The sequence below is a fragment of the Coregonus lavaretus genome, assembly GCF_964263955.1.
Source record: "Coregonus lavaretus genome assembly, chromosome: 21".
NCBI classification, from domain to species: domain Eukaryota; kingdom Metazoa; phylum Chordata; class Actinopteri; order Salmoniformes; family Salmonidae; genus Coregonus; species Coregonus lavaretus.
Window position 1 is genome coordinate 115,592 of NC_140008.1, and position 15,001 is coordinate 130,592.

Here is a 15,001-nt window from a genome sequence, read left to right on the forward strand (position 1 = left end):
CATGAGAAAGTTGTCCGGCTGCGGGGACTGTGCGGGGGGATTTATACTAACGTTACTGTCTGTACTTACTGGTGGCACAGACGCTGTTTCTTCCTTTCCTACACTGATATTACCCTTGCCTAACGATTGCGTCTGAAGCTGGGCTTGTAGCACAGCTATTCTCGCCGTAAGGCGAGAATTCTCCTGTATATTATGAGTACAGCGACTGCAATTAGAAGACATCATGTTAATGTTACTACTTAGCTTCGGCTGTTGAAGATGTTGATGAACCATGTCCAGATAAAGCGTCCGGAGTGAAAAAGTTGAATAAGGGAAAAAAGTTGCGATGGAAAAAAGGAAAATAACGTAAAGTTGGCAGCTAAAACGCACAGGAAAATGACTCTTCTGTCTCGGGATAAACGTCCGGGGTGAAAAAGTTTAACGAAAAAAGATGAGTGAGGACAAAACTAAAAAGTTGGTAAATTTGTTGAACACAGAGATTGATTAAACGTTTATTAAAAGTAAAACGTGAATAGTTTGGCAGGTAGCCAAGTAGCAACAAACAGCACAGCAGCACGGAGACAATGCGGAAGCGCGCACATCCAAATTACACATCCAAATTATGAAAGAAAAGCTATGTAATTTTGAATTCCGTAATGTGAGTGTGGAAGAGGTGAAAAAATGGTCTGTCAACAATGACAAGCCACCGGGGTCTGACAACTTGGATGGAAAATTACTGAGGATAACAGAGGACGATATTGCCACTCCTATTTGCCATATTTTCAATTTAAGCCTACTAGAAAGTGTGTGCCCTCAGGCCTGGAGGGAAGCTAAAGTCCTTTCACTACCTAAGAATAGTAAAGCCCCCTTTACTGGCTCAAATAGCCGACCAATCAGCCTGTTACCAACCCTTAGTAAAGTTTTGGAAAAAATTGTATTTGACCAGATACAATGCTATATTACAGTACTCAAATTGACAACAGACTTTCAGCATGCTTATAGGGAAGTACATTCAACAGGCACAGCACTTACACAAATGACTGATGATTGGCTGAGAGAAATTGATGATAAAAAGATTGTGGGGGCTGTTTTGTTAGACTTCAGTGTGGCTTTTAACATTATCGATCATAGTCTGCTGCTGGAACTATGAGAGGCGCACAGTACTACATAGAACCATGACTACATGGAACTCTATTCCACATCAAGTAACAGATGCAAGCAGTAAAATTAGATTAAAAAACAGATAAAAATACATTTTATGGAACAGCGGGGACTGTGAAGCAACACAGACATAGGCACAGACACATGCACACACACACATGATAACATACGCACTATACACACACGTACACATGGATGTTGTATTGTAGATATGTGGTAGTAGAGTAGGGGCCTGAGGGCACACAGTGTGTTGTGAAATCTGTTATTAATGTATTGGAATGTTTTTAAATTGTATAACTGCCTTAATTTTGCTGGACCCCAGGAAGAGTAGCTGCTGCCTTGGCAGGAACTAATGGGGATCCATAATAAACCCCAGGAAGAGTAGCTGCTGCCTTGGCAGGAACTAATGGGGATCCATAATAAACCCCAGGAAGAGTAGCTGCTGCCTTGGCAGGAACTAATGGGGATCCATAATAAACCCCAGGAAGAGTAGCCGCTGCCTTGGCAGGAACTAATGGGGATCCATAATAAACCCCAGGAAGAGTAGCTGCTGCCTTGGCAGGAACTAATGGGGATCCATAATAAACCCCAGGAAGAGTAGCTGCTGCCTTGGCAGGAACTAATGGGGATCCATAATAAACCCCAGGAAGAGTAGCCGCTGCCTTGGCAGGAACTAATGGGGATCCATAATAAACCCCAGGAAGAGTAGCTCAGCTGGTAGAGCACGGCGCTTGTAACGCCAAGGTAGTGGGTTCGATCCCCGGGACCACCCATACACAAAAAATGTATGCACGCATGACTGTAAGTCGCTTTGGATAAAAGCGTCTGCTAAATGGCATATTATTTATATTATTATTATTAGCTGCTGCCTTGGCAGGAACTAATGGGGATCCATAATAAACCCCAGGAAGAGTAGCTGCTGCCTTGGCAGGAACTAATGGGGATCCATAGGACTGAAAACCTCCCTCTGCAACTGGATCCTGGACTTCCTGACGGGCCGCCCCCAGGTGGTGAGGGTAGACAACATCACCCCAGGTGGTGAGGGTAGACAACATCACCCCAGGTGGTGAGGGTAGACAACATCACGCCAGGTGGTGAGGGTAGACAACATCACCCCAGGTGGTGAGGGTAGACAACATCACCCCAGGTGGTGAGGGTAGACAACATCACCCCAGGTGGTGAGGGTAGACAACATCACCCCAGGTGGTGAGGGTAGACAACATCACCCCAGGTGGTAAGGGTAGACAACATCACCCCAGGTGGTAAGGGTAGACAACATCACCCCAGGTGGTGAGGGTAGACAACATCACGCCAGGTGGTGAGGGTAGACAACATCACCCCAGGTGGTGAGGGTAGACAACATCACCCCAGGTGGTGAGGGTAGACAACATCACCCCAGGTGGTGAGGGTAGACAACATCACCCCAGGTGGTGAGGGTAGACAACATCACCCCAGACAGTGTAGTAGTATATTACCTCTATAGGAGACAGTGTAGTAGTATATTACCTCTATAGGAGACAGTGTAGTAGTATATTACCTCTATAGGAGACAGTGTAGTAGTATATTACCTCTATAGGAGACAGTGTAGTAGTATATTACCTCTATAGGAGACAGTGTAGTAGTATATTACCTATATAGGAGACAGTGTAGTAGTATATTACCTCTATAGCAGACAGTGTAGTAGTATATTACCTATATAGGAGACAGTGTAGTAGTATATTACCTCTATAGGAGACAGTGTAGTAGTATATTACCTCTATAGGAGACAGTGTAGTAGTATATTACCTCTATAGGAGACAGTGTAGTAGTATATTACCTCTATAGGAGACAGTGTAGTAGTATATTACCTCTATATGAGACAGTGTAGTAGTATATTACCTCTATAGGAGACAGTGTAGTAGTATATTACCTATATAGGAGACAGTGTAGTAGTATATTACCTCTATAGCAGACAGTGTAGTAGTATATTACCTATATAGGAGACAGTGTAGTAGTATATTACCTCTTTGGCAGACAGTGTAGTAGTATATTACCTCTATAGGAGACAGTGTAGTAGTCTATTACCTCTATAGGAGACAGTGTAGTAGTATATTACCTCTATAGGAGACAGTGTAGTAGTATATTACCTCTATAGGAGACAGTGTAGTAGTATATTACCTCTATAGGAGACAGTGTAGTAGTGTATTACCTATATAGGAGACAGTGTAGTAGTATATTACCTCTATAGGAGACAGTGTAGTAGTATATTACCTCTATAGGAGACAGTGTAGTAGTATATTACCTCTATAGGAGACAGTGTAGTAGTATATTACCTCTATAGGAGACAGTGTAGTAGTATATTACCTCTATAGGAGACAGTGTAGTAGTATATTACCTATATAGGAGACAGTGTAGTAGTATATTACCTATATAGGAGACAGTGTAGTAGTATATTACCTCTATAGGAGACAGTGTAGTAGTATATTACCTATATAGGAGACAGTGTAGTAGTATATTACCTCTATAGGAGACAGTGTAGTAGTATATTACCTCTATAGGAGACAGTGTAGTAGTATATTACCTCTATAGGAGACAGTGTAGTAGTATATTACCTCTATAGGAGACAGTGTAGTAGTATATTACCTATATAGGAGGCAGTGAAGTAGTATATTACCTCTATAGGAGACAGTGTAGTAGTGTATTACCTCTATAGGAGACAGTGTAGTAGTATATTACCTATATAGCAGACAGTGCTGGAGTGTATTACCTATATAGCAGACAGTGCTGGAGTGTATTACCTATATAGCAGACAGTGCTGGAGTGTATTACCTCTATAGGAGACAGTGTAGTAGTATATTACCTATATAGCAGACAGTGCTGGAGTGTATTACCTCTATAGGAGACAGTGTAGTAGTGTATTACCTCTATAGGAGACATTACATTACATTTTAGTCATTTAGCAGACGCTCTTAACCAGAGCGACTTACAGGAGCAATTAGGGTTAAGTGCCTTGCTCAAGGGCACATTAACGTCATTGGTAATACAGGAGTGTATGGAGTGGAGGAGACAGTGCTGGAGTGTATTACCTATATAGCAGACAGTGCTGGAGTGTATTACCTATATAGCAGACAGTGCTGGAGTGTATTACCTATATAGCAGACAGTGCTGGAGTGTATTACCTATATAGCAGACAGTGCTGGAGTGTATTACCTATATAGCAGACAGTGCTGGAGTGTATTACCTATATAGCAGACAGTGCTGGAGTGTATTACCTATATAGCAGACAGTGCTGGAGTGTATTACCTCTATAGGAGACAGTGCTGGAGTGTATTACCTATATAGGAGACAGTGCTGGAGTGTATTACCTCTATAGGAGACAGTGTAGTAGTATATTACCTATATAGCAGACAGTGCTGGAGTGTATTACCTATATAGCAGACAGTGCTGGAGTGTATTACCTATATAGCAGACAGTGCTGGAGTGTATTACCTATATAGCAGACAGTGCTGGAGTGTATTACCTCTACAGGAGACAGTGCTGGAGTGTATTACCTATATAGCAGACAGTGCTGGAGTGTATTACCTATATAGGAGACAGTGCTGGAGTGTATTACCTCTATAGGAGACAGTGTAGTAGTATATTACCTATATAGCAGACAGTGCTGGAGTGTATTACCTATATAGCAGACAGTGCTGGAGTGTATTACCTATATAGCAGACAGTGCTGGAGTGTATTACCTATATAGCAGACAGTGCTGAAGTGTATTACCTCTATAGGAGACAGTGTAGTAGTATATTACCTCTATAGCAGACAGTGCTGGAGTGTATTACCTCTATAGGAGACAGTGTAGTAGTATATTACCTATATAGCAGACAGTGCTGGAGTGTATTACCTATATAGGAGACAGTGCTGGAGTGTATTACCTATATAGCAGACAGTGCTGGAGTGTATTACCTATATAGCAGACAGTGCTGGAGTGTATTACCTATATAGGAGACAGTGCTGGAGTGTATTACCTATATAGCAGACAGTGCTGGAGTGTATTACCTATATAGCAGACAGTGTAGTAGTATATTACCTCTATAGGAGACAGTGTAGTAGTATATTACCTCTATAGGAGACAGTGTAGTAGTATATTACCTCTATAGGAGACAGTGTAGTAGTATATTACCTCTATAGGACACAGTGCTGGAGTGTATTACCTATATAGCAGACAGTGCTGGAGTGTATTACCTCTATAGGAGACAGTGCTGGAGTGTATTACCTATATAGCAGACAGTGCTGGAGTGTATTACCTATATAGCAGACAGTGCTGGAGTGTATTACCTATATAGCAGACAGTGCTGGAGTGTATTACCTCTATAGGAGACAGTGTAGTAGTATATTACCTCTATAGGAGACAGTGTAGTAGTGTATTACCTCTATAGGAGACAGTGCTGGAGTGTATTACCTCTATAGGAGACAGTGTAGTATAATATTACCTCTATAGGAGACAGTGTAGTAGTATATTACCTCTATAGGAGACAGTGTAGTAGTATATTACCTCTATAGGAGACAGTGTAGTAGTATATTACCTCTATAGGAGACAGTGTAGTAGTGTATTACCTCTATAGGAGACAGTGTAGTAGTATATTACCTCTATAGGAGACAGTGTAGTAGTATATTACCTCTATAGGAGACAGTGTAGTAGTACATTACCTCTATAGGAGACAGTGTAGTAGTATATTACCTATATAGCAGACAGTGCTGGAGTGTATTACCTATATAGCAGACAGTGCTGGAGTGTATTACCTCTATAGGAGACAGTGTAGTAGTATATTACCTATATAGCAGACAGTGCTGGAGTGTATTACCTATATAGCAGACAGTGCTGGAGTGTATTACCTATATAGCAGACAGTGCTGGAGTGTATTACCTATATAGCAGACAGTGCTGGAGTGTATTACCTATATAGGAGACAGTGCTGGAGTGTATTACCTATATAGCAGACAGTGCTGGAGTGTATTACCTATATAGCAGACAGTGTAGTAGTATATTACCTCTATAGGAGACAGTGTAGTAGTATATTACCTCTATAGGAGACAGTGTAGTAGTATATTACCTCTATAGGAGACAGTGTAGTAGTATATTACCTCTATAGGAGACAGTGCTGGAGTGTATTACCTATATAGCAGACAGTGCTGGAGTGTATTACCTCTATAGGAGACAGTGCTGGAGTGTATTACCTATATAGCAGACAGTGCTGGAGTGTATTACCTATATAGCAGACAGTGCTGGAGTGTATTACCTATATAGCAGACAGTGCTGGAGTGTATTACCTCTATAGGAGACAGTGTAGTAGTATATTACCTCTATAGGAGACAGTGTAGTAGTATATTACCTCTATAGGAGACAGTGTAGTAGTGTATTACCTCTATAGGAGACAGTGCTGGAGTGTATTACCTCTATAGGAGACAGTGTAGTATAATATTACCTCTATAGGAGACAGTGTAGTAGTATATTACCTCTATAGGAGACAGTGTAGTAGTATATTACCTCTATAGGAGACAGTGTAGTAGTGTATTACCTCTATAGGAGACAGTGTAGTAGTATATTACCTCTATAGGAGACAGTGTAGTAGTATATTACCTCTATAGGAGACAGTGTAGTAGTATATTACCTCTATAGGAGACAGTGTAGTAGTATATTACCTATATAGCAGACAGTGCTGGAGTGTATTACCTATATAGCAGACAGTGCTGGAGTGTATTACCTCTATAGGAGACAGTGCTGGAGTGTATTACCTATATAGCAGACAGTGCTGGAGTGTATTACCTATATAGCAGACAGTGCTGGAGTGTATTACCTATATAGCAGACAGTGCTGGAGTGTATTACCTATATAGCAGACAGTGCTGGAGTGTATTACCTATATAGCAGACAGTGCTGGAGTGTATTACCTATATAGCAGACAGTGCTGGAGTGTATTACCTATATAGGAGACAGTGCTGGAGTGTATTACCTATATAGGAGACAGTGCTGGAGTGTATTACCTATATAGCAGACAGTGCTGGAGTGTATTACCTCTATAGGAGACAGTGTAGTAGTATATTACCTCTATAGGAGACAGTGTAGTAGTGTATTACCTCTATAGGAGACAGTGCTGGAGTGTATTACCTCTATAGGAGACAGTGTAGTAGAATATTACCTCTATAGGAGACAGTGTAGTAGTATATTACCTCTATAGGAGACAGTGTAGTAGTATATTACCTCTATAGGAGACAGTGTAGTAGTGTATTACCTCTATAGGAGACAGTGTAGTAGTATATTACCTCTATAGGAGACAGTGTAGTAGTATATTACCTCTATAGGAGACAGTGTAGTAGTATATTACCTCTATAGGAGACAGTGTAGTAGTATATTACCTATATAGCAGACAGTGCTGGAGTGTATTACCTATATAGCAGACAGTGCTGGAGTGTATTACCTATATAGAAGACAGTGTAGTAGTGTATTACCTATATAGCAGACAGTGCTGGAGTGTATTACCTATATAGCAGACAGTGCTGGAGTGTATTACCTATATAGCAGACAGTGTAGTAGTGTATTACCTATATAGCAGACAGTGCTGGAGTGTATTACCTATATAGGAGACAGTGCTGGAGTGTATTACCTATATAGCAGACAGTGCTGGAGTGTATTACCTATATAGGAGACAGTGCTGGAGTGTATTACCTATATAGCAGACAGTGTAGTAGTGTATTACCTATATAGCAGACAGTGCTGGAGTGTATTACCTATATAGGAGACAGTGCTGGAGTGTATTACCTATATAGCAGACAGTGCTGGAGTGTATTACCTATATAGGAGACAGTGCTGGAGTGTATTACCTATATAGCAGACAGTGCTGGAGTGTATTACCTATATAGCAGACAGTGCTGGAGTGTATTACCTATATAGGAGACAGTGCTGGAGTGTATTACCTATATAGGAGACAGTGCTGGAGTGTATTACCTATATAGCAGACAGTGCTGGAGTGTATTACCTATATAGGAGACAGTGCTGGAGTGTATTACCTCTATAGGAGACAGTGCTGGAGTGTATTACCTATATAGCAGACAGTGCTGGAGTGTATTACCTATATAGCAGACAGTGCTGGAGTGTATTACCTATATAGCAGACAGTGCTGGAGTGTATTACCTATATAGCAGACAGTGCTGGAGTGTATTACCTATATAGCAGACAGTGCTGGAGTGTATTACCTATATAGGAGACAGTGCTGGAGTGTATTACCTATATAGGAGACAGTGCTGGAGTGTATTACCTATATAGGAGACAGTGCTGGAGTGTATTACCTATATAGCAGACAGTGCTGGAGTGTATTACCTCTATAGGAGACAGTGCTGGAGTGTATTACCTCTATAGGAGACAGTGCTGGAGTGTATTACCTATATAGCAGACAGTGCTGGAGTGTATTACCTATATAGCAGACAGTGTAGTAGTATATTACCTCTATAGGAGACAGTGTAGTAGTATATTACCTCTATAGGAGACAGTGTAGTAGTATATTACCTCTATAGGAGACAGTGTAGTAGTATATTACCTCTATAGGAGACAGTGTAGTAGTATATTACCTCTATAGGAGACAGTGTAGTAGTATATTACCTCTATAGGAGACAGTGTAGTAGTATATTACCTCTATAGGAGACAGTGTAGTAGTATATTACCTCTATAGGAGACAGTGTAGTAGTGTATTACCTATATAGCAGACAGTGCTGGAGTGTATTACCTATATAGCAGACAGTGCTGGAGTGTATTACCTATATAGCAGACAGTGCTGGAGTGTAGGCGTGTCTCAGCCCACAGCCGGCAGGCCTCAGTCTTAGTTAGACTCTCCACTCCATAAGAAAGCTGGTACTCCATCTTGGACAGGATATAGACCGGAACCACCTGAAGGACACAAACACACAGGTTTACTGAAGGTTTACTGAAGGTTTACTCAACACAGTGAACAGCATATACCAGATGTGTGGTACATGTTTACAAAGAGGGAGTGGGGAGTGTATTAAAACAAAAAACTCCTTTAAGTGAAATATTAGCTTTTGTCTGAGGCCGAAAAATACACGAAATTCAAAAGCTAATTTGACCTATGCACTAACTAGGCTTTTCAGCATAAGCAGCTTGACTACTGCTAGAGTACTGTAGCTTTAATGATCTACTGTACTGCAACAACAGATGTACTCACATTGGATGGGTTGATTAGGATTCAAATCTTCTCTCAAACAGCCTAATACATTCTTTTAGAGAAGGTTTACCCCATTAATGTACTTGGTAATGTAAATGTGTTTTTTTTTTCATGTAAGACATCATCCCATTCCAATCATTTAAACATTATGGGGAGGTATTTCCAGAGACAGCTGGTGCTCTCATGCATGCTTCAGTGTTGCTTGCCTCGAAGCAAGCATAAAAGGTATTTAGCTCGTCTGGTAGGCTCGCGTCACTGGGCAGCTCGCGGCTGTGCTTCCCTTTGTGGTCCGTAATAGTTTGCAAGCCCTGCCACATCCGACGAGCGTCAGAGCCGGTGTAGTAGGATTCAATCTTAGTCCTGTATTGACTCTTTGCCTGTTTGATGGTTCGTTTGAGGGCATATTAGTGTTCCGCTCCTTGAAAGCGGCAGCTCTAGCCTTTAGCTCAGTGCGGATGTTGCCTGTAATCCATGGCTTCTGGTTGGGATATGTACGTACCGTCACTGTGGGGACGAAGTCGTCGATGGACTTTTTTATTTTATTTATTTATTTTATTTCACCTTTATTTAACCAGGTAAGCCAGTTGAGAACAAGTTCTCATTTACAACTGCGACCTGGCCAAGATAAAGCAAAGCAGTGCGATAAAAACAACAACACAGAGTTACATATGGGGTAAAACAAAACATAAAGTCAAAAATACAACAGAAAATATATATACAGTGTGTGCAAATGTAGCAAGTTATGGAGGTAAGGCAATAAATAGGCCATAGTGCAAAATAATTACAATTAGTATTAACACTGGAATGCTAGATGTGCAAGAGATGATGTGCAAATAGAGATACTGGGGTGCAAAAGAGCAAAATAAATAACAATATGGGGATGAGGTAGTTGGGTGGGCTAATTTCAGATGGGCTGTGTACAGGTGCAGTGATCGGTAAGGTGCTCTGACAACTGATGCTTAAAGTTAGTGAGGGAGATAAGAGTCTCCAGCTTCAGAGATTTTTGCAGTTCGTTCCAGTCATTGGCAGCAGAGAACTGGAAGGAATGGCGGCCAAAGGAGGTGTTGGCTTTGGGGATGACCAGTGAGATATACCTGCTGGAGCGCAGACTACGACTTATTGATGATGCCGGTGACTGAGGTGGTATACTCCTGAATGCCATTGGATGAATCCCGGAACATATTCCAGTCTGTGCTAGCAAAACGGTCCTGTAGCTTAGCATCTGCTTCATCTGACCACTTTTTTATTAACCGAGTCACTGGTGCTTCCTGCTTTAGTTTTTGGTCAGATTTGCCAAATGGAGGGCGAGGGAGAGCTTTGTATGCGTCTCTGTGTGTGGAGTAAAGGTGGTCTAGAGTTTTTTTCCCTCTGGTTGCACATGTGACATGCAGGTAGAAATGAGGTAAAATGGATTTAAGGTGGCCTGCATTAAAGTCCCCGGCCACTAGGAGCGCCGCTTCTGGATGAGCATTTTCTTATAATAATAATAGATAATATGCCATTTAGCAGACGCTTTTATCCAAAGCGACTTACAGTCATATGTGCATACATTTTTACGTATGGGTGGTCCCGGGGATCGAACCCACTACCCTGGCGTTACAAGCGCCATGCTCTACCGATTGACCTTATACAGCTCGTTGAGAGCGGTCTTAGTGCAAATATTGTACAATCCAGGTGTGCAAAGCTCTTAGAGACTTACCCAGAAAGACTCAGAGCTGTAATCGCTGCCAAAGGTGATTCTAACATGTATTGACTCGGGATTGATTGAATACTTATGTAATCAAGATGTATTAGTGTTTTACAAATGTTTCTTCCAATTTGACATTACCGAGTATTTTGTGTAGATCGTTCACAAAAAAATGACAATTACATTTTAATCCCACCTTGTAACAACAAAATGTGTAAAAAGTCAAGGGGTGTGACTAGTTTCTGAAGGCCCTGTATCTCTGTCCAGACCTTGTTGCTGGTGCCCAGCCTGCGGGTATAGGCCTGACAGACGTCGCTCCGCACCAACAGCAGCAGGTCCTGTAGACTGTACAGTTTATACAGCAGGTTTCCTTCCTCTGGAGAGGAATAGTCCCCCTCGTCCTCAGCCCCCACCATGAGATCATCACACAGCAGCCCTGGGGTGGGACACATTAACATGTAACACAGCAGCCCTGGGGGGGGACACATTAACATGTAACACAGCAGCCCTGGGGGGGGGACACATTAACATGTAACACAGCAGCCCTGGGGGGGGGGGGGGGGGACACATTAACATGTAACACAGCAGCCCTGGGGGGGGACACATTAACATGTAACACAGCAGCCCTGGGGGGGGACACATTAACATGTAACACAGCAGCCCTGGGGGGGGGACACATTAACATGTAACACAGCAGCCCTGGGGGGGGGGGACACATTAACATGTAACACAGCAGCCCTGGGGGGGGACACATTAACATGTAACACAGCAGCCCTGGGGGGGGGGCACATTAACATGTAACACAGCAGCCCTGGGGGGGGGGCACATTAACATGTAACACAGCAGCCCTGGGGGGGGGGGCACATTAACATGTAACACAGCAGCCCTGGGGGGGGGACACATTAACATGTAACACAGCAGCCCTGGGGGGGGACACATTAACATGTAACACAGCAGCCCTGGGGGGGGGACACATTAACATGTAACACAGCAGCCCTGGGGGGGGACACATTAACATGTAACACAGCAGCCCTGGGGGGGGGGGGGGGGGGACACATTAACATGTAACACAGCAGCCCTGGGGGGGGGGACACATTAACATGTAACACAGCAGCCCTGGGGGGGGACACATTAACATGTAACACAGCAGCCCTGGGGGGGGGACACATTAACATGTAACACAGCAGCCCTGGGGGGGGGGGACACATTAACATGTAACACAGCAGCCCTGGGGGGGGGACACATTAACATGTAACACAGCAGCCCTGGGGGGGGGGCACATTAACATGTAACACAGCAGCCCTGGGGGGGGGGGCACATTAACATGTAACACAGCAGCCCTGGGGGGGGGGGCACATTAACATGTAACACAGCAGCCCTGGGGGGGGGACACATTAACATGTAACACAGCAGCCCTGGGGGGGGACACATTAACATGTAACACAGCAGCCCTGGGGGGGGACACATTAACATGTAACACAGCAGCCCTGGGGGGGGGACACATTAACATGTAACACAGCAGCCCTGGGGGGGGGGGGGGGGGACACATTAACATGTAACACAGCAGCCCTGGGGGGGGGGACACATTAACATGTAACACAGCAGCCCTGGGGGGGGGACACATTAACATGTAACACAGCAGCCCTGGGGGGGGACACATTAACATGTAACACAGCAGCCCTGGGGGGGGGGACACATTAACATGTAACACAGCAGCCCTGGGGGGGGGACACATTAACATGTAACACAGCAGCCCTGGGGGGGGGGGGGGACACATTAACATGTAACACAGCAGCCCTGGGGGGGGACACATTAACATGTAACACAGCAGCCCTGGGGGGGGACACATTAACATGTAACACAGCAGCCCTGGGGGGGGACACATTAACATGTAACACAGCAGCCCTGGGGGGGGGGACACATTAACATGTAACACAGCAGCCCTGGGGGGGGGGACACATTAACATGTAACACAGCAGCCCTGGGGGGGGGACACATTAACATGTAACACAGCAGCCCTGGGGGGGGGGGGGGGGACACATTAACATGTAACACAGCAGCCCTGGGGGGGGGACACATTAACATGTAACACAGCAGCCCTGGGGTGGGACACATTAACATGTAACACAGCAGCCCTGGGGGGGGGGGGGGGGGGGCACATTAACATGTAACACAGCAGCCCTGGGGTGGGACACATTAACATGTAACACAGCAGCCCTGGGGGGGGGACACATTAACATGTAACACAGCAGCCCTGGGGGGGGACACATTAACATGTAACACAGCAGCCCTGGGGGGGGGGGGGGACACATTAACATGTAACACAGCAGCCCTGGGGGGGGGACACATTAACATGTAACAGCAGCCCTGGGGGGGACACATTAACATGTAACACAGCAGCCCTGGGGGGGGACACATTAACATGTAACACATCCACTGCTATCATCATTACACACATAACAACATGCTACAATCTCACATACTGTTGGAATATATTTGTATCTGTCCATGTTGATGGTTAATACTAACGTTTCTGTTGTACAGTCGTCCTGTTGACTATTGGTGCAGACCGAGAAGGGGCGTCGACATACGTCTCTCCATCCTGGGTACTCTCCAGGTAGATGGAGACACAGGGCTTCACCAGCGACTGGGGGTTTGGGTTGGAGAGGGGTTCTGCGGGCTGGGAGGACCAGGGGCTGGTTGGGTCCTGGGTCTGGTTGTTCGAGGGGTTGGGTTTGAGCATGGCTTTCTGCATGGCTAAGATCTGACCCAGCTGGTCACAGCACCCTGGTACCTTAGCCTTCCTGGACACTCTCCTTGTCCCAGTGGCGGGGAGTGGTGGTGACGAGGCGAGGCTGGGTCTGTCCCTGGGGGCGGAGGGGGACCGTGGGGTGTCCTGTTGATGAGTTGGGGAGAGTTGGGTCACCGTGGTCGGGGGTAACCTGTTGGTGGTGGTGACTGGAGATACAGGGTCATCGATCACCAGGCGCTCGTCCTCCGAGTCTCCACCTGAGAATAACTGCTCCTCAGAGTCCTGTAAAGAGCCAGGCTTCAGCTGATTGGCTGAGGGGACAGTAGCAGCCAATGATTGTTCAGCACAGCTCTGCTCTCCATGCTCTTTCTCTGAAACCACCTTCATGTCTGTCATGAAGTTCACCTCTTCCTCCTGACTTCTGCTGGCCTTAGAGACCTCTTTAACCAGTGTCCCACTGTACTGTTTAGACTTGGTTTTAGACTGACTAACCAAGTCTTTCTGTAGTTTATGGGTCTTCAGCCTCTTGGGGGACTGAGTCGTTTCTCCAAATGTTTCTAGGTCTGTGAGATCCAGACCAAAGTCCAGACCAGAGCTCTCAAACGACACCAGCCTCCTCTGGGAGCTCTCCTGTAGAACACACACTCAGTTAGAGCTCTCCAGTAGAACACACACTCAGTTAGAGCTCTCCTGTAGAACACACTCAGTTAGAGCTCTCCAGTAGAACACACACTCAGTTAGAGCTCTCCAGTAGAACACACTCAGTTAGAGCTCTCCTGTAGAACACACACTCAGTTAGAGCTCTCCTGTAGAACACACACTCAGTTAGAGCTCTCCTGTAGAACACACACTCAGTTAGAGCTCTCCTGTAGAACACACACTCAGTTAGAGCTCTCCTGTAGAACACACACTCAGAGCTCTCCTGTAGAACACACACTCAGTTAGAGCTCTCCAGTAGAACACACACTCAGTTAGAGCTCTCCTGTAGAACACACACTCAGTTAGAGCTCTCCTGTAGAACACACACTCAGAGCTCTCCTGTAGAACACACACTCAGTTAGAGCTCTCCTGTAGAACACACACTCAGTTAGAGCTCTCCAGTAGAACACACACTCAGTTAGAGCTCTCCTGTAGAACACACACTCAGTTAGAGCTCTCCTGTAGAACACACACTCAGTTAGAGCTCCCCAGTAGAACACACACTCAGTTAGAGCTCTCCA

The 15,001-nt window shown here is 44.7% G+C and overlaps 1 protein-coding gene across 1 annotated transcript in view; it reads right to left on the reverse strand.

The window, feature by feature from the left end:
- Positions 1 to 15,001, reverse strand: part of ice2 (interactor of little elongator complex ELL subunit 2) — a 65,719-nt gene that overhangs the window by 34,464 nt on the left and 16,254 nt on the right. The window contains exons 9-11 of the mRNA XM_084185594.1: positions 13,559 to 14,411; positions 11,299 to 11,465; positions 8,918 to 9,047 (exon numbers count right to left, since the gene is read on the reverse strand). Of these exons, the coding sequence (XP_084041720.1) occupies positions 8,918 to 9,047; positions 11,299 to 11,465; positions 13,559 to 14,411 (1,150 nt within the window). The remainder of the gene's footprint in view (positions 1 to 8,917; positions 9,048 to 11,298; positions 11,466 to 13,558; positions 14,412 to 15,001) is intronic.